The 24,873-nt window shown below is 34.0% G+C and overlaps 1 protein-coding gene across 4 annotated transcripts in view; it reads right to left on the bottom strand.

The window, feature by feature from the left end:
* Positions 1 to 274: 274 nt before the first annotated feature.
* The window catches only part of LOC145241490 (large proline-rich protein BAG6-like), a 322,214-nt gene continuing 297,615 nt past the window's right edge, over positions 275 to 24,873 (bottom strand). For 3 of the 4 annotated variants that reach the window (XM_080104490.1, XM_080104489.1, XM_080104491.1), the window contains 8 exons: positions 20,649 to 20,970; positions 17,989 to 18,212; positions 15,530 to 15,632; positions 14,272 to 14,393; positions 12,028 to 12,285; positions 11,477 to 11,665; positions 11,273 to 11,380; positions 275 to 1,233 (listed from right to left, as the gene is read on the bottom strand). In XM_080104490.1, coding sequence (XP_079960616.1) covers positions 967 to 1,233; positions 11,273 to 11,380; positions 11,477 to 11,665; positions 12,028 to 12,285; positions 14,272 to 14,393; positions 15,530 to 15,632; positions 17,989 to 18,212; positions 20,649 to 20,970 — 1,593 coding nt within the window. In that variant the 3' untranslated portion in view covers positions 275 to 966. The remainder of the gene's footprint in view (positions 1,234 to 11,272; positions 11,381 to 11,476; positions 11,666 to 12,027; positions 12,286 to 14,271; positions 14,394 to 15,529; positions 15,633 to 17,988; positions 18,213 to 20,648; positions 20,971 to 24,873) is intronic. The other variant, XM_080104493.1, reaches the window with a different exon arrangement.

Below are 24,873 nucleotides of genomic sequence, written 5' to 3'. Positions count from 1 at the left end.
ATTTTATTAGATATTTTTTTAAAATTAAATAAAATATACACTGAAAGTGATTAGTGAAATAATTTTTGCTGCTCATATGTCAAATTTTTTGACAATTTCCATTCAGGAAGATTACCCCCCCCCCCTCAAAAGTAAGAAAGAATATTACATAAAAGACATAACTTGAAAAATTGTGGAGAAAAAAAAAAAAACTGCTAAAATGATCAAATGCATAGAACTGTAAAGATTATCACTGCAGTTTTGATCGTTGGAAGTTAGGAATTTCGATTTGAATTTTGAGGGGGGGGGGGGGGCTCAAAATACAAGACTTTCTCACAATGTAGAATAATGTAGAGGATTAGGGATGCATATAAAATAAGCAGAAACACAAAAACGAAACAATGTTTGTTCCTGAAGGGGAAGGGGTCTGCCTGCAGTCAGTGTAGCAATTAATATTTCACCCCCTCATCGAATGTGATCAATGATGGAGATCTTTCCCACTTCACTTGAATGGATAGAAAAGTACATTCACCAATCTAGAATCAATTTAAAAAGTGGTTGTCAAACACAAAGTTCATCGATCCATTCGAGAACTTAAAAAAAAAAAAAAAAAAAAAAAAAAAATGGGGGTGATAATTTCCGTTAATACTAAATTATATTTGGATTATTCAGATTACCCTAATTATGATTATTTTTCACAATGTTTTAGTCCTCAGGTGCATCTTTTTGAACTTTGGAATTTATAATTCAAAGGTCAACAAAGATTCCAGGGTTCAAAAAGATTGGACTGAAGGAGGTCAGCCAAAATGTGAGAAGCAAAATGAGGATAGTAGTCCAAATAATTCAAATTATCAATCCTCGTCGTAAAAATTCCGAAACATAAATATGATTCAAATCAAATCCCAGTTAAACAGCAGTAAGGAGGAGAGGGCATCCTTCTCCAACCCAAACCCCTAACCTCCCTTCCCTGATAGGTTAGAGTTACGATTATTTGCCATGTTGATTCTTAAAATATTCTTCAGTGTTTGGGAATCTTTCTGGGTTGTAATCAGAGTCCAAATGAATCCGTTGCAACACATTGTGACATATCTGCTCTTCAAACGCCGAATGCAGAGTGCTGTCGTGAGCCACCTCCGAAGAGAGGTTTTCTAAGCTGCTTAGTGGTTCTACTCCAGCTGAAGCTACAGCTTTCTTCAGGGAATCCGAGACAAATTCAGATCCTTCACTCAAATTAGAGGATTTACCATGATTCATCTGGAAAAAAAAAAAAAAACTTTTGATCACATTGAATGAATAATGCCAGCATAGAAAACAGATAAACCGAATATAATAACACTTAGAATTATCAAAATTTATGCTTTTTTTTTAATTTTTTTTTTTATATTATAAATTAAAAATGTAAAAATTTAATTTTCAAATACAGACACGACACAATTATCATTAACATCGAAAACTCATTTTGACACATAGGACTAATTCTAATGGAAATTTTTCACTTTGCTGCTTAACACAATCTAACATGAAACTGCAAACAACAAGACTGGATAATTTTAAAATTCAGCCATTCAATCTGCACGTTTAGAAATGAAAATCTTCAAACATGAGAACTTGACTTTTTACAGAAATGCACCAGCAAAAAGAATAGATGATTTAGTTTATAAAACGTTCTATTGTTTCTATTGAAAATAAGATTTTATATCAAGTTTAAACAATTTTATGTTATGCACATATAAATGACTGGCGGGTGAGGAATGTTTGACCAAGATGTGATGTTACAGAGGATATTTGGGCTTTTGATAAATTTGGAAATAGAAGTATTCCTGCTATAGAAGTATAGGATCCCTTAAAAATACATTATGAAAATAGTTTAATTGCTACTCCCTTCTATTTGGAAAAGATTGGATGAGCAAGATAATGGATGAGCGAGATAATGGTTGGTTGGTTGTTTTGTTTTACGGCATATCAACCCTCTTCAAGTTATTTAATGCCGAATCTGGTGATTTTTAAGAACGATTTTTTAATATAGTATATTTGTTTTTTAGGTCATATTCTATTTAACCCATAGTTGGGACCCTAACAGGTGCTACCACTCCGGGTCAGAGTGGACCTGGGAGCAACGGCAATTAAAGGGTGGCTCCACACTCCCTAAGGCCTGCAAGCTGGGGCCCTCACCATCGGATATAGTTTAAGGTCATATTCAGGACCGCGAGATAATGGATGAGAAAGATAATGGATTATATATTGCTTATGAAAGATAATGGATTATATATTGCTTATGAAAGATAATGGATTATATATTGCTTATGAAAGATAATGGATTATATATTGCTTATGAAAGATAATGGATTATATATTGCTTATGAAAGATAATGGATTATATATTGCTTATGAAAGATAATGGATTATATATTGCTTATGAAAGATAATGGATTATATATTGCTTATGAAAGATAATGGATTATATATTGCTTATGAAAGATAATGGATTATATATTGCTTATGAAAGATAATGGATTATATATTGCTTATGAAAGATAATGGATTATATATTGCTTATGAAAGATAATGGATTATATATTGCTTATGAAAGATAATGGATTATATATTGCTTATGAAAGATAATGGATTATATATTGCTTATGAAAGAGCAGCAAAAGAAAAATTAGTTGAAAATTTATAGCAAATTTTTAGGGCAGATAATAAAAATAATAAGATAATAAAAGCGATATCTCAAAGCAAATAGATTAATTAAATGAGGACAAGCCTAGAATCAATTAAATCCTATTGATGCATGATTTTGAGATAGGAGAGGGCAGTTAAAGATGAACTGAATCTTCATGAAAATGTTAACTGTCCTCATAAGAAATACGCTTGAAGTAAATTTAAAAAATCGAACCAAACTGACGTTTCACAAATGTAAATGAGGATTTAAAAAAAAAGATGCATAAAACGTTACACGAATCTTTTTATTGATGAGCTATTGAACTTTGCAGTTAAACTCTTTTTACTTTTCTGACCTGACATAACCATATTATGCCCCACCCCCAAAAAGCACCAGTAGAGACATGTACACAAATGAGTACACCATCATGAAAGTTATATTCAAGATAGAAGATAGGTGAAAACAACACTCAACTACATGCTCCACCTCCAGGAAAACCCAAAAAAATAGCTGTATGAGAACTACGACTTCAGCAGTGCCAACATCTGGATACTTTCTTCCGACTAGTTTGATTACAATCCGATAATATGTGGGGCGCAGTTTAGGCAGACAGTAACTGTTTTGCCTGCTAGGTCAAAGGCAGGCCAATTATCAGAATCAAACTAATGTTCAGGCAACTCTCAAAGGATACCATGAAGGTTGCGTGCTTTAAGTTCAGGTTCTGCTTGAATGCATTTTTTTCAAGTGAGCTGTATTTGGCTAAAGATCCTCTTGCATCATGTATCTTTTCCCCGATACGAGATTGGGTTCTGAACATTTTAACTCTGTTTTACTATGGTAACTCTGGTTGCTCTTATTAATATAGTTGCCCTAGGATAACCTCTTCAGTTTATTTTGTTGTCAATTTCTTCAAAGAGGGTTTTATTTATTTTTTTTTTTTTTTCCACATAATTGCTACTATTTCCTTTTATAAACATTCATTTTGGGTTCCATGTTAGTTTAGGGCACACAGAATTTCTTATCAATAATCATTTTCAAGGATGAATTAGCTGCTGAATCAGCTCTCTTGTCCCCTCGCATTCAAAAATTACTGCGAATCCAGCAGACGATCATGTTTTGAAGGCATTTTCTTCAAGTGAGCTGTAGACTTATATTTTTTTGATTATGATGGTATTTTTATTAAAAACTTTTAAATATTTGATTATGATGGTATTTTTTTAAAAAACTTTTATATATTTGATTTTGATGGTATTTTTATTAAAAACTTTTATACATTTGATTTTGATGGTATTTTTATTAAAAACTTTTATATATTTGATTTTGATGGTATTTTTATTAAAAACTTTTATATATTTGATTTTGATGGTATTTTTATTAAAAACTTTTATATATTTGATTTTGATGGTATTTTTATTAAAAACTTTTATATATTTGATTTTGATGGTATTTTTATTAAAAACTTTTATATATTTGATTTTGATGGTATTTTTATTAAAAACTTATATATTTGATTTTGATGGTATTTTTATTAAAAAATAATTAAATAGTATTTATTTCGATTTTATTTTTAATATTTCAACAAATGTTTACTGGACATAAAGAATGCGATTTTCAAGACATTTTCTATTTTTTTCAAGAAATAAAGCCCTTTCAAGGCAAAAGTCAAAATTCAAGGACTTTTCAAGTCAGTACAAACCCTATGTAAAAAATATATATCTTAGATAGCAGAGATCATAATAAGATTACAAAATTGACCTGTAAGTTCATTAAGCTCTATAGGGAAATATAATTAGGGAGAAATGACGTCAGACATATGTCACAGTTCAGAAGAAGTGACCAAGCTTAATAGATGTGTTTATAATCATGGTTTGACAAAGCATTAAAGTAAGCCATGAATTTATAAGTATCTCCTCTCTATAACCCATCTCAATTTTGCAACTCAGTAGACTGTTAAGTTACGGTCAATTGAATAAATGATTCCTCTTTAAGATATATTAATATATTAAATTAGACTTGATAAGCATGAAATAGTTGTGACTACATGTGTGCTGCACTAATTCTCTGCCATCTTCTGTGATGCTTACTAGTGGTTTATTCTTTCTTTTATTAAAAGCTACCTATTTATGTTCATTGGGGGTTAGAGTTTCTTTTAGGGCAATACATTGTGGGCTATCTTCGCTTATCAGATATCCAATAAATTTTAAGCAGTTAAAAAAATAAATTAAAAAATCCATAAGAAATAAAATATGAAAATTGGTTTGGTTTGGTTTTACGGCATATCAACCTTCTTTTTTTTTTTTTGGTTATTTAATACCGAATTCAGTTTTTTTGTTTTTTTTGGAATAGATATTTTAATTTAATCAGTGAGTCAAATCAGACTTTTTGTATTATCATTAGGTGATGTGCTTCCTTCCTTTTTTGGGGGTGGGGCGTAAAGTTGGATTGAATTAAAGTTATATTCTTTCATATAGATTTACTTTCTTTAGAAATGTTATTTTGTTGGAGTTTATTTTTTTAAATAGTTCTTTCATATTGTTGACATTGTAATAATTTTGTCGGATATGCGCGAGATCGCCACAATCCAAAAGAAAGTGTTTTACTATAAAAGGTTCTTGCCATGCAAAACATTCTGGAGGGTCTTCTTTTTTTTAGCAGGAAGGAGTGGGTTATGTGCGTATGTCCTATGCGAATACGGGATAAAATCACTTCCTCTCTACGTGATCTTCTGGCATCTGGTAATCGTTCTTCTATTGTGGGCTTGATCTTGAAAAGTTTATTATTTGGACAGTTTTATTCCATCTTTCTTGCCATTTCTTCATAATCAGATTATTTATTTGTTGTTTGTAGTCAGAATGTGGAATTTTTATATTGCTTTTAAGGAGTTTTAAAGCATTTTTGGCAGCTATGTCAGCTTTTTCATTGCCCTGAATTCCAGAATGACTGGGGATCCAGCAGAATTTGATACTTTTGTTTTGTGAGAGAGTGTGTATTTTTTGTAGCAGTTTGATGAGTAGTGGGTTATTTAAATTTTTATTCTTTAAGGATTCGAGTACCGATAGGGAGTCTGAAAAAATTATAAATTTGTTGTGGGTAAGGTCAGTGATGAGATCTAGTGCCATATCTAAGGCTGTGGCTTCGGCACTAAAAATTGAGGCATGGTCTGGTAGTCGCTTCTGTAAGTTAATGTTAGTGGATACGACTCCGCATCCGGTTTTGTTGCTGTCTTTGGACCCATCTGTGTATATGTGCTGATGGTTTGGGTATTTTTCCTGAATGATAAGGAGTTTTTCTTGATAGGTTAGTGGATGGGTTTGATTTTTTGGGAGGTTATTTAATTCAAGGATGATTTCAGGGTATTTTAGTAGCCAGGGTGGAAGGCTTAGTTGGTTGACATTATGGATATTGGTGATTGTGATACCTGTATCTTTTACTAGTGGTTTTGTACAGAGCCCAAAAGGTTTTATAGCTTTTACTTTTTGGTAATATAGATTTTGGTAATTTGGATTTAAGGTACAGTTATAGGTTGGATTTGTTGGCTGTGATTTTTCTCTATCATAGAGCGAGTAATCTAGTGAGTTTGCAATGCAGTTGTAAGCAGGATTTTCTGGCCAAGAGAGAATTTTGGTCAGGTATTGCAAGGCTAGTTTGTCGCGTCGAATTGATAATGGGGGTTCATTGGCTTCTGCATAGAGACTATCGATGGGGGAAGTTCGGAAGGCTCCCAGCGCAAGTCTGAGGCCCTGATGTTGAACGGTGTCCAATATCTTTATATACGACTTTCTGGTGGCACCGTAAATGAAGCTACCATAGTCTAGTTTCGATCGCACTAGTAACCTATATAACTTTAATAGGGTTTGTCTGTCCGCTCCCCAATCTGTGTGGGCAATGACCCGCATTAGCTGTAGGGTTTTATTACATTTATTTTTAAGATGTTTTATATGAGGGATGAATGTAAGTTTTTTATCTAGTATTAACCCTAAGAATTTATGTTCATTTACAACAGGAATCGGAATATCATTTAGTTTTAAAAGAGGACCTGGGTGCAGTTTTCTTAGTTGACAAAAATGCATACATTTTGTTTTGTTAATGGAAAATTTGAAGCCATTTTTTTATTTTGTCAATGCATTGTTGAAGTTGACGCTCAATTATATGGATATGTCTTGAGCTATATGCAATTAAAAAATCATCAACATATAGAGAGCAATCCACGCCTTGGTTTATGCATCCAACAATACTGTTAATTTTTAGGCTGAATAATGTTACCGACAAAATACTTCCCTGTGGAACTCCCGTTTCCTGTTCTTTGATGTCCGATAGGCATGTTCCTACACGGACATTGAATAGTCTATTATTTATGAAGTTGTTGATGAAGATGGGTAGTCTTCCTTTCACTCCAGCTTCTTTGAGATCTTTCATGATGCCATACCTTCATGTGGTATCGTACGCCTTTTCAAGATCAAAGAAAATAGCAGTCATATGCTTTTTTTGTATAAATGAATTTCTGATGAAAGTTTCTAAACGAATTAAATGGTCTGTTGTGCTACGATGTTTTCGGAAGCCACACTGAAAATTAGTTATTATTTTATTTGTTTCCAGAAACCAAATTAACCTGGTGTTGACCATTCTCTCCATGATCTTACACACACAGCTTGTTAGAGCTATGGGGCGATAATTGGAGGGGTCAGATGCATCCTTTCCTGGTTTTGGTATAGGAATGACTGTGGCTTGTTTCCATATGGCTGGAAGATTGCCATTGAGCCAGATGTCATTATAAATAGAAAGTAAATACTTTAATGGTTCATCTGGTAGTTGTTTTAGAAATTCATACGTTATTTTATCAGGTCCCTCAGCCGTGTTGTTGGCTTTTTTTTAATGAATCCTTTAGTTCATGGATGGTAAAAGGTTTGTTGTATTCTTCCTTATTACTTTTAAAGTTCAGTTTGGTTTTTTCTGATTCCTGTTTAAAGATCTGGAATTTTTTATCGTAATTTTTACAAGATGAATTATTTGCAATAGTATCTGCAAGCAGGTTTGCCATGTCCTCTTTTTTAGTTATTTTACTATTGTTTATACAGAAGTGGTTGAGAGGGGAACTGGTGTTTTTCCTGATATTTTCTGAATCATATTCCATACAGTTTTGTCTTTGGTGGTGTTATTGATTTTAGACACAAAATTCTTCCATGATTCCCTTTTGGCTTCGTTTATTGTTCGGCGTGCTTTAGCCCTGCATATTTTAAAGTTGTTTAAATTCTGAGTAGTTGGTTGATTGTTGAATTTTCTTAATGCAGCACATCGTAGCCTGATAGTCTTTTTACAGTCATTATTAAACCAGGGACGATTATACTTGGTTGATGATTTTGTTTTAGGAATACATTCTTCTGCTATTGAGATAATGGTATCTGTAAAGTGAGTGATTGGGTCTTTCTCACATTTTTCAGGTAGGAGTTTGTGTTTGCATAGTAATTTGAATTCATTCCAGTTAGCTTTTTTAAGGTTCCAACGAGGAATTTTTGAGATTATTTCAGGACCAAAATGTTCTAAAGTTATTGGGAAGTGGTCACTTCCACAGGTATCTATATGCACTGTCCAATTGTAATCTATAAAGATACTAGGATCACTTATAGAGAGGTCAATTGCTGAGGACGAATTTGTAGTGGAGTGAATAAAGGTTGGTTTTTTGTTGTCATATATGCATAGATTGTTGTTGTTGATAATATTTTCTATAGTGATTCCTTTTCTATCTGTGTTTGAGCATCCCTAACTAACATTATGACTATTAAAATCGCCTAATAATAAGAAGGGGCGAGGGAGTTGGTTGATGAGTTTTTCTATTTCGGTTTCATCTATGGGGTCGTTTGGAGGCAGATAAATGGAGCAAATTGTGACCGTTCTATGTAGGGTGGCTGTGACAGCAATTGCCTGTAAGTTAGTTTGTAGATTTATTTGGCTTTGTGCCGTGTTTTTGTTAATGAGAATGGATATTCCTCCTGAAGCTCTATTTGGGTTATTTGTTGTATAGTTGTATTCAGTAAAACTTTGGAGATTGATATTTTCAGATGGTTTTAAAAAGGTTTCTTGTAGGCATATTATTGTGGGACATAGATCGGATATCAGTAGAAGTAATTCATTCCGGTTGGCTTTTATACCTCTGCAATTCTATTGGATTATTTTGTTGGCCATAGTTTAGATTTTATGTATTTGATTTCCCTTTTGCCTTGGGAATAGGGGTGTTTTCTTTTTTATGGGGGTTTAGAAGTTTTGTCTTCTATTTCCATTGTTTCCAAGGAGGTTTTAAATTTATTTTGGTCTGTAGTTCTTGTATTTGAATCATTGGACTGTTTTATGTGCGTTTGAGCACTTGTGAGCTTTTTATCATTGGTAGATTCGGTTTCTGTTTCCATGGCTTCTGGTTCTTTGTGTTCAATTGGTTTGTTAGCTTTTATGCTTGATTTATCTCTGCTTTTAGATGTTGAGCGAGATCGTGGTTTGGTTTTTGTGGGGCTGGTTTTCTTTGAGGAATTTTCCCCATTTATTGTTCTTGTCTGTTCGGATGTTTTTGGAGAATCTTTATTTTTTTGCTTGTTGTTATCTGTTTTTATATTAGAACTCTTGTGGGGGATTAAGGGACTCTCCTTATTGTTGGTATTCTGCTCTTCAGAGTTCTCGATCTCCAATATCTTAAAGCTATTGGAGAGGGGAATTTGTGGGGTTATTTGTAATTTTTGTTTAGTTAAGTTTGGTTCTGGTTTGTTTTTTTTGGATTTGATTCTGGTCTACTGGGTGTGGCATTTGGATTTTTGGTTCCAGTGAGTTTTTTTTCATTTCTTCAATTGTATTTATCAATATTTTGATTTGGTTGGTGAGGTCTTGGATTTTAATATCGAGGTTTGTTGTGCAATAATTGTCATTGTGTTTATTTGTGTTGGGAATATTCTTTTTGGTTATTTCGGAATATTTAGCTGTTACTGCCTTTTTCTTTGCTTCTGGGTAGGTGATGTTTAATGAGTGTTTAATTTTAACAATTTCTTTTTCTTTTTTCCAGATTTCACAGTCTTTGGAGTAGGCACTGTGATTTTCTGTACAGTTGGCACATTTATAAGTTTTTTGACAATTGATATGATTGTCGTTTTCTCCACACCTTTCACAAACTGGCTGGCGTGTACATCGGTCCTGATGATGACCAAACTTTTGACATTTAAAGCAACGCAGTGGGTTGAGGATGTATGGTTCGACTCTTAGTTTCTCATAGGCTATTTTTATTTCTTGTGGAATTTTTTGTTGGTAAAAGGTTAATATATATGAGTGTGTGTTTATCATTTCTCCATTTTTTTTAATTTGAATTCTTCTGACATCCGTTAAATTTTGTTCTTTTAGATTTGAACGGATTTCGTTGATGGAGCAAAGTGAAAGTTCAGGGCTTTTCACAACTCCTTTGCATATGTTTAGTGTTTTGTGGGGGTATGTTTTTATTTTTATATTGTCAAAATGTTTCCATTTTAAAAGTTCATCTGCCTGTGTTTTGGTAAGAATTTCTATCAAAAGAGTACCATTTCTTAATTTTTTCACTAGTTTAGGTTTGACCTTTTCTGATAGTATTTTTTCTATCTTGAAGGGGGAGAGTTTGGTTAAAGGCACTTCTCCAATTGACTCCATTACTATAAAGTTTGGATAGTTATCTGATTCCTCATTCGTGTCACTGTCCGAACTGTCTAAAAATCTTTTTTTACTTGGATTTTTATAACTCATATTGGGTTCGTTTTTTTTAATTCATCATCCCTGCTCCCCACCCACCTTGGAGCCCTACTTGGGATGCGCACAGGGGGGAAGCCCATTCGCCCTGGCTACAACAGGGTTACAGGTATGGTATACTCGTACATAATGTAGGCTTCGAGCACTTGTGTATCTTAATTTCTCCCATCCAAGTAAAATATGGGAAAGATCAGAGAAAAACATCCATGTCTAGTCCTTGTTCACTATATACAATTGACCCTCAGCCACCGCTTTCACCACTTGTTTGGGGATCAGTATTGATGGGGAAGTGTTGTGTATTATTTAGATTTGGTGTAGATTGTATGCGTATAAGTGGTGAGCTAGACATGACCAGCCGATTGATCGGATCGGGCCTCTCCGATCGCCCGTCTGGCCCAGTACGAGGCCAAAGTGGAGTGTTGCAACTGATACCTTTATTTCCCTAGGTATCAGTTGCTCAGCCACCAGAATCCTTTTCGTAGACATTACGGGATGCCACCTACGGCCAACAGGTGGCCCCATTGAGGGACTTTTACTCTCTGCAAGGGGGCAGTCAGTGTATTCTAATGCCCCACTGACGGGGTTGGGAAGTAGGAAAAAAAAAAAAGGGGGAAGGGGGCTGTTGTTTTTGTTTTTGCAGAACATAATTAAGTTTTACAAAAGAGAATAGGAAACAAAAACGGAAAATCGATGTAGGTGCATTTCGTCTCAGGAAGCCAATAGACAGCCTGATCTGGTAGCACCAGATGAAAATTGGAGCAAAACAATGATGAAAATCTAAAGGTAGGATTTTAAAATTAAATTGGATTCTTTGAAGAATGCAAACGATTACACAGAGGTCAAAACAGATAATCCCCTTGAGAGCTTATGTACCAAACTTACTTTTCTGCGTTTAGCTGGCATTCCACTCAAATATGTGTCACTAAATGGGGGTTGTAAGTTCTGTCTTCTCTGCTGTTGAATATCTTGTCGGATGATTGGAACCCATTCCTGAAGGGAAAAAGAAACAATTATAAAACATAACAAAATTATATATAATAATAATAAAAAAATAAAAAAAATAAAAATAAAAAAAATGGTACTGACTGCTGGAACCACATTACACCAATCATCACCATTGCTGGAAGCTGCAACTATTTCTTCTTCCTCGTCTTCTTCCTCGTCCTCCTCCCCTAATGGACTGTATACAGAAGCAGCATCTCCCTCCTCCATATGAACACCATTTACTTGACTTCTGCTTCGTTCATCTTTTTTAATCTTATCACTTTTCTTGTTCTAGAATAAAAACAAAGAATATTGTTTTTACATAAAAAACTAAATATGATTATCAATTAGTTTTTCTCAACTATTTAACAAATTTGTTTAAATGGGGGGGGGGAGAATTACATGATTCAAACAATCTAACATTTTTTGTATCAGTAGGCAATAGCCATGTTCTTTGAGAAATGTGAACTTCAGTTACAGACACAAAATCTCTATTATAAAATGATTGCAATTTTTTAAAAATGTCACTATTGAAGTCAGTGCAATAAAAGCAGATTTTTTTGATTAACTTCCACCAAAAATTGATTGATATTGAGATAATAAGTGTAACTTTTTTCATTTCTTTTTCCATTTGTGAAAAGAAAAAGGTAGACCTGAGAGAACGTGGAGGGTACATCAACATCATCTACATCCATTGGAGCAACCGTTGAAGATCCATCGGCTTCTGATCGCTTGGCTTCTTTAGTTGCCTTGGTGGAAGAACTTTCAGCTGCAGCTTCGGAATCTCTCCACATGATGTAATGTACAATATCATCTTCTGTTTGTTGTGGCGTAAAGGCATTCAACTGCAGTGTGGCCATCGTAATCATCGATTGTTGCATTACAGCATTGATGCCGTTTGTCAGGTGATGCTGTTAGGGTTAGACAAGTTTTAGGAAATCAGTTTCATGTAAGGAAATATTTTTTGTTTTACATATTAAAATATATTTATATGAAATGTTAATTACAAACTTTTTATATATTAAGCACACTTCTTTTTTTTATTATCCTAAGTATATGTTTCCTAAACCAAATATAGCATACTGGTTCTCATTAGAACCAAGTTAAGCACAGCTGAGCATGGTTATTACAAAATAGGTGACCATTTGGGAATACTAAGTGCTGTATACGTATGCAGGTGTGATCTATGTACATGTCTAGTTATTAGAGAAAACATGAGAAAGTCACAGCACCACCACTGGAACTTGGAATTTGTTAACGGTTCACATAAAGCGTGTGTACAATTGTGCTGATATAGGATTACTCAAATCAATATTCAAAGCGTAAAGTATAAAGATTTTTTTTTTTTTTTTTTGCCACGAAATAAAAAATAAAAGAATTAAGAAATAATTGGTTTTATCATTAACCGGCTCTAGCAAAAAAAGCTAATCTTGACTGAACTATTAAGCCTGGTCTTTGATCAGACACCTGTCTTTCTCCAACTTGTAAATGCTAGAAGACAGTTGGTGCAAGTTATATAAATATTAGTTTCTGAATACTAATTCTGAAATCAGCAGTGATTCCAAACTGCACAGTGTGCGATATACCGATCGTGTATTACTGTTTCAACTAAGCCGATTTGGAATTCCTTTTGGCAAATCCAATTAAAGTTGAATTTTGCACACATTCCAGTAATAACAATGAATAATTCACATAAATCATCAAATTTTATTCATTTCATGTCAATCATCTCATAATATTCACCATCATTTAACTGGGTTCAACTCTCTTCCTGATCTACATTAATGATCTTCCAAATCACATCCTTAGATCATTTGTAGACATTTATGCTGATGACACTATCATCTAAGGCAGCACATCAAAGGCCGTAAACGGCCAAGTTCTCTCTGATTCTCTCTTCTCTGATCTTGAGCATGTGGTACAATGGGGAAAAAGTGGCTGGTTACTTTTAATGCATCTAAAACCAAGCTTCTATCTTTACATCATCAATGCTCTGATGCCCATCTGGCATCAATTGAAATGAATGGCTCTTGTCTTGGGGAGGTTCCATGTTTTGACAAGCTTCTGGGCTTGACCTTTACTCCTGATCTTAAATGGAACACATTATATCAAATCCGTTGCCAAGGTTGCTGGAAAAATGGTGGGATCCAGTAAATATCTACCTGCTGAGGCAATTCTCTACCTATATAAGAGCCAGGTATATCCAAGGATGGAGTATTGTTGCTATATCTAGGCAGGAGCTGCTAGAAAGACCTTATCCTGCTTTGGGAGAATTCAAAACAGACTTCATAGCCTCGTAGGGGATGTCCTTTTCTCTTCCCTGCAATCCCTGAGACATCTGCTTTTTCATGGCAAGTGCTCATCTGAGCTCCAATCTATGGTCTCTCATTCGTCAAACTTTCACAAAAAACACCCGTCTAGCTGAAAACACTATCAATAATTTCCCTCACACTTAATCTGTGCCTAAACCTAAACATAGATTCTATGAACAAAGCTTCTTTCTTAGAACTACACGCCTGTGGAATTGTCTTCCATTTGCCAACTTTCCAGTTGACTACAATATGGTTGTCTTCAAGTCCAACGTAAAGTTCTTGATGAGCTGTTCCCATTAAGTAATCCAATTTATTAAATTTATGCTACTAACGATTATTATGATGTTGTCCCATTGACTACTGTACATTGTTTAACCCTTGACTGGCCTATGGGCCTTAATAAGTGGTGATTCCTATGTAAACAAAACAAAAAAAAATGTCTATCATTCCTTTATTCATTTCATTGATTCTTATTCTCAAGTGACTAAGTCTTGAGAAGTAGTGACTTAAATAAAATAAAAACTTATAAATAAAATAACAAAAAATTAAAAAATGCAAACACAAATACACCTTGAATAATCTTACCAATCTATCATGGACCAATCTTTGAAAGGCTGGATAACCACCAACAAGACAATGCCGCCCAAGAACAATTAATTCGGATAAAAATCTTTTAAACCACTCATACAGCCTTGAGCCAAATGAATCTAAATAATAAAAAGAAAAATAACATTACTATTTTTGAAACTATAAAATATAATTTAAAAATATCTACCCAAAGCAGTAAGTAGCTGCAAATAATGTCTATATCAAAAAATAGAATTCTATTTTAGTTAAAAAGACTATTTCGCTTTAACTTATTTAAAATTGTCTATTTGTAAGATAGAACCACACCATTAAGCAGCCACATTTGGCATGTGCTCTCTGTAGAGAAGCACTGGTATTCGAACCTGAAACCTTAAATTCGTCCGATACGAAAAAATAAGAGAAATGCAAATTTAGATGTTATCGTAGTTTGAGGTAATAGTATAAAAAGACGTTATTTATCGTTTGGCAGTTGGATAATCTTGTGCGTGAGGTTGTTGCCAGTTGGGAAGAGGCCGAAAAGAAAAACATGACAGCTGATTGGGGAAGAATCAAATAAGTGGTAGAAGAAAAATGCTGAGAATTAAGAGTTCTGGCCCTTTTTTTTCTTTTTTCTCTGCTTTAAGAAGCAAATGTTTCATCAATCACAAACGCAACTTCGATGTCGAACGAATTTACGTGACTGAAATAGAGATTAATTCCCAGGAAAAAAACAAAAAAACAGAACAAAATTAAACTATATACAATCTTTCATTATCGTAATAATCTTCCTTCATGGAATAATTATTTTAGGAAAGAAAATTACATTTTCTAGTTTAAATAACATGCCTCAAGGATAAAAAGCATACATGAAATATTACAGTTCAAAACAGGAAAACTGATATATTTACATATCAGACATCAAAGATTATGGAAAATTATCAATTTTAATTGAAAATCAATTTTATTGTATATTTCTGATTCTCCATTAGTATGGAGACATTTTGTCTTTAGTGATTAAATGTGATGTCAATGGAGAATTGGAAATATTTGATGAAAGTGATTTATATTTTTAATTAAAATTTCACTTGATAATTTTCCATAAATTTTGGTATAGGTACCTACTTTTGCCGAATATGTAAGTACATCAGCAATGACAACAACTTTGAACTGCCAGAACAAATGGAGAGATCATGGCTAGAGCAATGAACGCGCAAAAGACTGTTCATATGCCCCCTTCCAAACCCAATCGTGTGGAAAGTTAAAATTCAATTCTTACCGTCACATTCAATAATAAGTTTTATTATTTTGGAGTACTGATGCTTTAAGAAATTTGTGAGTGTGCCCTCAGCATCGATATTTGGTTGAACATCAGCGATAGACTAGAAATAAAAACAAAACTTAAATGAAAAAAAAAACAAAAAGCAATTTGCATACTAGACAGATAAATCCAATTTTGGAAAGGAAAAATAAGTTGTTTTTTTTTCTTATTCAAACTATAATTCTCATCTTGGTTCTTATTTTCATGTTTCAGCTGATGTTCTCTGACTTTTTTTTTTTTTTTAAAATGACATTTTCACCCCAAACAAGGCACATTGCCACTTTGGTGTAGGGGGCTACAATCAGGAGCAGCAACTACTGGGGCACTATGTTGGGATTTGGGCAGCAAGATGTCGGTTCACGTTACACTTGAACTTCTGCATGTCAGTACGGTTAGGGAAGCAGGGACCTGGAATGGAATTCCAGAGTCTAGCAGTTCTGGGGAAGAAACTACTGGAGTAGAAAGAATTTTTACATCTAGGGATCTCTGCTGTGTGGGGGTGGGATTTAGCTGCTTGTCGGGTTTGTCGAGGATGTCTACGTCGTGGGGGCACAAGTATCTGCAGTTCGTCAGAGCATTCACCATTAAAATATTTGTAGAAAAGGCAGAGAGATGCAATGTTTCGTCGATAGGACAGAGGCTGAAGCTTACATGCCAGTTCAGGGCCCATCAGATTGGCGACTCTCTTTTGAACCTTGTCTAGGAGCAAGAAACTAGCAGCAGATGCACCAGCCCAAATGTGACTACAATACTCCATACATGGGCGAATGGTGGCCTTATAGAGGTACAGGATACTTTCAGGTGTCAGTAGTTTTCTAGCACGGTAGAGAGAGCCTACCTTTTTTGCAGCGGCCCTGGCAATGTTTTCAATATAATTGTTCCAACTCATGTTTCCTGTGAACGTTAGGCCAAGCAGTTTGAAAGATGTACTCTCAGACAGGGAGTCACTGGCCAGTGCTATTGGTGGCAGAGAAGGTTTCTTGTAATTATTGAAGTTTAGTCTTGGCAGCATTGAATGTGACCATCCATTTATGTCCCCATTCCACTACAGATTGGCCGTCATCCTATAGTGTTTTTTCCATTTCTTTAGTTATGTGTTCATTTGTTTTCCTGTCATGCCTGTTATAGAGTGTGGTGTCATCAGCATATATACCCATCTCAGAGGCAGTTTTGTCAGAGAGGTCATTAATAATTAGGAACAATAGAGGTCCAAGGATAGATCCCTGGGGCACTCTCGCATTTATATCACATTGTTTAGATGTACAACCGTCGAGGACAACCTGGATTTTTCTCTTATCTAAGAAGGATTTAATTATGTTAAGTATTCTACCAGTGATACCGTATGATCTAATTTTTCTGAGGAGACCCTCATGCTCTGTCAAAAGCCTTAGATATATCTAGAGCTACCGCTCTGCCCTCCCCTGCTTTGTCCAGTGAATGGACAATATACGTTCAGAGATTACAGTGAGGATGTCTGCGGTGGAACGGGCTGGTCTAAATCCATATTGTTTGTCAGTCAGAAGTTTAGCATCTGTAAGGTGCCGGACTAGAGCATAGTTAATTATGGTCTCAAATATTTTGGCGAAAAGTGGGAGGATGCTAATGGGGCGATAATTTGATGGATCAGTTCTTTCGCCAGAATTCTTGAATACTGGTACCACAGAAGCAGTTTTGTTGTAGAGTTTGGAGAGAATTGGAGCTACTTCAGCTGAGCACTTTTTTAATAGCACAGCTGGGATGAGATCAGGTCCACATGCTTTTGAAGTGTCAAGGTTTTTTATGATAGCGTGTACCTGTACAAATCATGTTTTATCATATCATATCCACTTTATACTATTTGTTTTGTAAAAACAATTTAATAATATGGTAAAACTTCCGGTACTTATTATTTATTGAGACCCAAATGAAATATGGCAAATTAAAATAAAATAACAAATGTATGGATATACTTACCATTGAAAAATATTAGTGTATACAAAAAAATTATGGAAAATTATTGAATAGAATTTTAATTAAAAACAAAATGAATTAATACCATGGACTGCAAACAACATTTGTGTCAAAGCAGGTGCATTGTTGTAGAAGATTATCTAATATAAAGATCTTTTCATTCAGATTTTAAATAGTAAACCAAGTTTATCATTTATATTAAAATTCTAAACTCTTATTTTAGTAATTTTTGGTGTACACTAATATTTTTTCACTGATAGGTATATAAGTTTTTCTATTATTTTATTTTAAATTTTGTTTAGATAAAAATTTTATCAAAATAACCCTAAACATAAAATATTTCAAGTTGAAATTGAAGATAATTTCATTATATTTATCTTTGCACTCTAAACAAGGCTGGGATAAAAATTATATTGCTTCAAGATGAAAAACATTTTCTCTTAAGATTTTAAAAGTTTCACACTTACCACAAGAACTCTGATTTCTTCTCTTGTCTCTGCCAAAAGTTGCAGCACAGCATTTTGAACATTGGCCTCAGTTGGTTCAGCACCATTTAAAATACGATTAAGCACTAAATCTCTCAGCGGTTCTCGCAGACGATTGAGTGGTTCTGTATTACCTAATAAAACGGTCATTAAATCAGGTATCGTGAAATGACGAGCTACACATTGGAAGATATCATTATTAAGACCTGCAGAGAGAAAGAAGAAGATCTACTTATATATAAAAGGCACTTTGTGTGTGAGCGAGTTCGCTCCTTATATACTCTGAAATGACTGGACAGATTTTTTTTTTTTTAAATGTCACAAATGTTCTCTATGTGTCCGAGAGTATTCTCATACAGATTTTGTATCAGAATGCTTCCAATATTAAAAATCAATAATCGAAAAATTCTGATTAAAGAAGGAACAGTCCAATTTGGAGCAAAACATCATAGGTGTATTTAAGAAGTTTTATCATCACACAAACAGAAGGGCCCTGCACATAAAATCAACAGTAGCATGTTCGAAATGCATGTTTCCGTTTAGAGCACAATTGAATAACACTTGACTTTTGTATTTTAAACTTTAATTCAAACCATTACATAAAAATTTCATTAAATCAACAATAGGTTCTCTACAGTACAATGTAGATTGTGAACTAAGTCACTGCAGGAAGGCATGTGAAGCTTCTACACGGTGCACTGCAACGAGTCCCCAAATAAAGCAGAAACTGATTTGACCAAAAAAACGAGTGATTTCACTGATTTCGATGATGATAAAATATTGAAATTGAAGAACATTCATTGATCCTCATTCAATTCCGAGTACTGTCAGGTCTCCTTGCTAGTCATATTACTAATGCATGCAGTTGTTTTTATTTAAAAATAATTTTTTTTTATTTCATGTTCATGTAAATGTACTTTGTGTCTGGGAATGCTCTTAGATAGAGTATCAATAATCAAAAGAAGGAATAGTCCGATTTTGACCAAAGTTAACATCTTTATACAGCCTAACATTAACAGTGCATTTGAGAAGTTTTATAGCCTATAATATCAACAGTAGGTTCTTTGATATGACAGGGGTGCGTTTGAAATGAATGTTTGTTTAGAGCACAATTGACCCATGGTACTTAACCTTTGCATTTTAAACTTTAATTCAAGCCATTATATAAAAATAATTTAATTAAAATCAACATTAGGTTCTCTACAGTGCAACATAGACTGCAATGTATTGTGAACGAAGTTACTGTTGGGAGGCATGTGAAGCATGTTGAGTCCTCAACTAGAGAAATTGATTTGATTGAAAAATGGGCAATTTTTTGATCTTGATGACAATAGAAGTATTAAAAGTGTGGAATATTCGTTGATCCTCATTATATCCGGAGCAAATTTTATTAACTAGTGCTGACCAAGAAAAATATTTCAAAATATATTCATAATGACACACAAACACACATAATCTAAGTCTCTGTACCGACCCGGCATTAACCATTAGTGTTTTTAATTTCCTCTTTAAAGTAAGCAGATTAATTTCCCAAATTTTATGTTTTTAAAATTTTTGAAAACTAAAACTATTACAGCATTGTTTGGTTAAACCAAATTTCTTTAAAACTATAATTAAATGAAAATTTGCTAACCTACTTAAAAAAAGATTAAAAATATAATCAAAGATTAAAACATAAGAAAAACAAAATATTTTTACATCTTGAGTGATCTACTCTGGCCTTCGGGTCAAGATCAAAGTGTAGTATCTGTTCTTCAGATGCTGCACTTCAATTTCTTTTTCTTGTCAGTGGAGGAGAAATCCTTTATGACAGACAATTTTTATTTTTGTTCTTTTCTCCACATTAAAAAAAATGACCCTGGTGTCTAACTCTGTCCCGTGGGGAGACATTGTAAATAGGAACTGAGCTATTCTATTTTATTGAATTAACATTCAACAAACCCATATTAACAATAAAATGCAATTCAAATTAATTTCTTCCAGAAAAAAATTTTGGATAAAAAACATAAAAAGAAAACAAATTATAAGATCGAATCAGATAAGTACAACCAGTATTTATTATGAGTTACTGTCAGTTTTCCGATATTTTTTTAATTGTATAAAAAGATGCTAAAATATTTCTGAATTTTGTAAATGAGTTGTGCTTGAAAAAACTTCCATTTTGCTTTCATCTGAAATTAAATCACCCAGTGATTCACCTCTTATAAAGTTTCTTTCATTCTTTTCCTCTCACACTGTATTTGATCCCTTGCTCTTACTTTATATGGTCTATCACTCTCACTTCCATAACTCTTAACAGTAAAAGAAGGATTGGAATGATCTATTATAAACAAAAGAGAATATGATTTAAGTCATGACTGAAACGGAAAGAAAAAAAAAGAAAAAAAAAAGAAAAAAAAAAGTGGAGGAAGCAGAAAGAACTAATTTATGATTTTATCTTGATTTCTTAAAATTTAACTAGCTTCCCAAATCACTTCAAAGAATTTAATGTGAGCTCAATGGTTAACTTTTTCCTGTCCTAGTATTAATAGTATGCACCTACAAAATATATATATTTATGAAAAAAAATCTATTGAATTAAAAATTTAAATAATAAAATATATAAAAAATAATTTTCTTTTTTAATATTAAGAGATTCACACCTTCGAATTGTTCAATATCCAATTCATCACTAATTGAACTGAATACATCCCATATTGTACCAACATTTTGCTGGCCTGATGCAGCCTGGGTGAGGTTATTGCTGATACCGCGGATTAGTTGGACAATAGCTTCATCAGGAATTGCTTGATTACTATTACTAGTGGTTTGATGTTGAGCAGAAGGAGGAGCAGGGTTGGTAGAGTTTGGAGGCTGAGTCTGTGCAGTACCAGACATGTATGTGCTGGCCGTTGTGTTAGTAGTTGTTGCCGATGAAGAAGGGCCACCACTTGAAGAGACCTGCACACCAACTGTAGGTCCTCTCTGAAAAAAAAAAGAAAAAAATTAAAATAAAACAGCAGATTTATGTTAATCAGAAAGCAAGCATACTGCACGAGTCTCCAGATACAAATTTAAACTTGTTTTACTTTTTGTTGCAATGCAAAAACCTAGCTTCCCTCTAACACTAACAATGGTTAGCTAGTTGTGAGAAATGCCAATGAATAGATAAAAAAAGGAAGAGAGTTTGACACACAGATGGGAAGAAGAAAGAAAGGACATCCATGTGCATTGTAGGCAGAATCCCTTTCCATACTAGTTACTGTGACGGGAACTCATAGCGGGACTCAAATGCAGAAGAAGCCCCCTCCTTTATATTTACCAAATAGATAGCACCCCCCTCCTCCAAATGCCCACGCTTTAGAACTCAAACGGATGTGAAACACAAGCAGCCTCATCCATTCCCCTGTCACGGTATATCTTGCTCTACTTATGCTGCCCACTCTCCCAAAGATGAAGCAAGCAGAAATGGGATAAATCGGAAGAAATCAATTTTAGCAGAAAGAAAAGTATGTTTAGCTAAAACCATCATTCACAATTGCAATGGCCTGAACAGACACAAAAAGCTGAATGTCTTACCAACAGTGTCACGATATGAATCCACAGCAAAAAAAAATGAGAATCGCTGTGCACCAAGATTTAATTCACAGAGTTAATTATACAGAAATGAGTGTGGCAGCTTACAGATTTCCTTATGTAGCAGTAAAGGGCCAACTGCTAAAAGAAAAACTATGTGTGAGCGCAAGCCGAGATATATAAACATTATGATTGAAAGGACTGAAGCCATCCACAGATTTTCCTACATAAGAGAAACGGGCAGACAGCCAAAACAATCCTTGAATGCAAGCAGATATATTTACACCTCATTAATATTAGTAAATTACCAAACAATTTAATCATATGAGAAAAAAAAAATGTATAAAATGTAAAGAATTAGTTTTGTATTTTCAACTGATGTAAAACACCTTTTAGATAAAACCCTACCTAGTTAACAAATTACAGAAAATAAATATGATATAAATAAAGTAATAGTAATAATAATGGTAAATAATTTCTTTGTTGAATAAAACATGTCTAGCTTTACAATATGAACCAAGCTAGAAAAAACACATGATGAGTATGAATTTTCTTTCTTTTTTCTTCTTGCAACATTATATTGTCATGCATTTATTTCTAATTTTTCTGAGGATTATATGCATGAAAAGAGCTGGTATTGACATAATAATAACCAATTGTTTCTGCATAATGAAATGAAGCTGTATATATGGAAATTAAATTTTTTTTTTTTTTTTTACATAGGCATCACCACTTATCAAGGCCCAGAGGCCACTCGAGGATAAGGGGTAAAGAGTATACAGTAGTCAATTGGACAATATAGTAATTGTCAATACTGGAAATTCAGTAAATTTGTTAACTTAAGGGAACAGCTTATCAAGAACTTGTTTACGTTGGACTTGAAGACACCCATATTGTTGTCAACTGGAAAGCAGGAAAACGGAAGACAGTTCCACAGGCGTGCAGTTCTTAGAAAGAAGATTTGTTCATGGAATCTACGTTTAGGTTTAGGCACAGATAAAATGTGGGGGGAATTATTGATAGTGTTTTCAGCTAAACGGGTGTTTTTTGTGAAAGTTTGGTGAGGGGGGACCATAGATTAAAGTTCAGTCGACCACTTGCCATGAAAATAACAATAAAGCAAAGAAAACTCGCTTCATTTCTTCTGTGAGATAGAGGTTGCAGGGAAGAAAAAAGGACATCTCTTAGGCTACGAAGTCTATTTTGAACTCTATCAAGGCAGGATAGAGGAGCTGTTTTGTATGAAAAATAAATATTTGGATCTTTGATCCAAATATTTATTCTTTTATATATGCACTGTTGTTATATTTAACAACATTGAGCTTCTAAGCAAAAAAGATCGGTATACACAAAGAGTGAAATATAATTGAGAAACATTTTACCACACCTAAAAAAAAAAAAAAAAAAAAAAAAATTATGACGGAAAGGACTGAAGCCATCCACAGATTTCTCTATATAGCAAAAAAGGACAAACACCCAAAACGATGTTTGAATGCAAGCCGAGATGCATATAAACATATGTATAAATGGAAAAACTATAATAGAAATGGACAAGGCCACTCACAAACTTTCCTATGTAGCAGAAAAAATTTGACCAACTAGCACAGGGATGCAAAGGAACTGTCACTGTATAGCACAAGGCCACAAAAGAGGAATGGCTATGTTGCATGAGATGCAAAAGATGTGTTTATTTCACATAAAGTGAGAAAATTGATCTTCACGAGGCATTACTTGTAGGAAGACTATGGAAATATTTACTGGAGAAAAAGTCAGTGTTTATTCTGCCGAGCCAAAAATCGGATTATACCTGAATTATATTATTGCATATTGAAATTCTGGGAATCTTCGGAATTGGATGATCATTTCTTTTGGACATTATATTTTCTTCAAATACCGCATGTTTCCACCAGTTAAATATTTTTTTAAAATGATTCCCATCCCTCCTCCAGACCGTTTCAATCCCCAATGAACAATTGACTTAACATTTTGGACATTTATGTTTAAATATGTCTCTTATATCTGTGTCTGAACTCAATCGTTTTGCCTGATACAAAAATGATATTTTGTTTTACTGACTTCTTGTTTGACTTTTCTTTGGCCTGTTGGGTATTGTATGAAGATTCTTTTGGGGTGATTGAACCCTTTTGTGTAATAAAAACATCATCTATACATATAAAAGGCAAAATGTGTGTGTATGTATGTTCGCTTTTTGTGTATGTCTGCAAAAGGCTTTTTTCCGAGGCCTTCTGGGAGGGGGGGGGTCGCTCATTCTTAAAACTTTTTATATCACGTCTAAATGATAATATATGGCTTAACAACGGGGGTCACCTGTCTATTTAATTTGCCCAACTTTTACCAGCTCGCCGCATCTTTGAAAAGCGAAAAACGGGGGAAACAGTAACTGGTTTGCAGCGCAAAACTAGGTCAAACATCACGTCACTTCCTTGCACCTGTATATTTCATTTTATAACCATTAACTTAACACGCTTATCAATTCCTCTCCTCTCGTGGCCGAGATGGTTAGGTGCCTAGCTTTTTTGCCTTTCCTTTCCACGTTCGCATCAAAGCTTTGGGGTTCAATCCTACCTTCCTACTAAAATTTTTTTTTTTCTTTTTACACCTCCAAACACCCGGTCAACGTTTCTTTTTAATCTCTAAACACCCGGGCAATGCCGGGTACACCCGCTAGTATATATATAACCTTTAATTGTTTTGTTCTGTCATTTTAACCGTATTTCTGCTTCACTTGGTTATTTCATGATGCTGTTGATCTGATAACGTCCTAGAATCTGTAACACCTAATGTCTAACATCTTATTTTTTTTTTTTTATTAATTATATGTTAGAAGAATGTGGGGAGATAATACTCATTTTGGAGAGTCATAAGATTCTGTTCAGGGGACTGCCCCTGAATTAAGTTCTCCTAGTATCGTTACATGGAATGCTTATACAAGACATCAAGATATACAAAAGACAAAACGGCCGTGCGTGTTTTTGTATGTCCAGCAAAGGCTTTTTTCACAAGTGTTCTGGGAGGGGGGTACCATTTCTTAGAACTTTTTATATACTCCCTAGATAGTAATATCTATGATTTGCGAAGGGATGTCGTATCTACATTTATTCACATCGACTTTTAAAAAATTCACACTATTCCATCCTCTCGTATGTTTGTTCGGGTTTTTCGTATAAAAGTGAAACTAATCGAAATTGAAGGCAGCTTTCTGGGCTTTCGTGCTAGGACATTCAGAAAGCAATTAGCTTTGATCAATGTGGGGGGAAACCCCTCATATCAGACAATTGCTATTCATTTGGA

The sequence above is a fragment of the Euprymna scolopes genome, chromosome 20 (genome assembly GCF_053919585.1).
Source record: "Euprymna scolopes isolate OS-2025 chromosome 20, ASM5391958v1, whole genome shotgun sequence".
Taxonomy (NCBI): Eukaryota; Metazoa; Mollusca; class Cephalopoda; order Sepiida; family Sepiolidae; genus Euprymna; species Euprymna scolopes.
The sequence above is the reverse complement of the archived record's forward strand: the minus strand, read 5'-3'. Positions and strand labels throughout refer to the sequence as shown.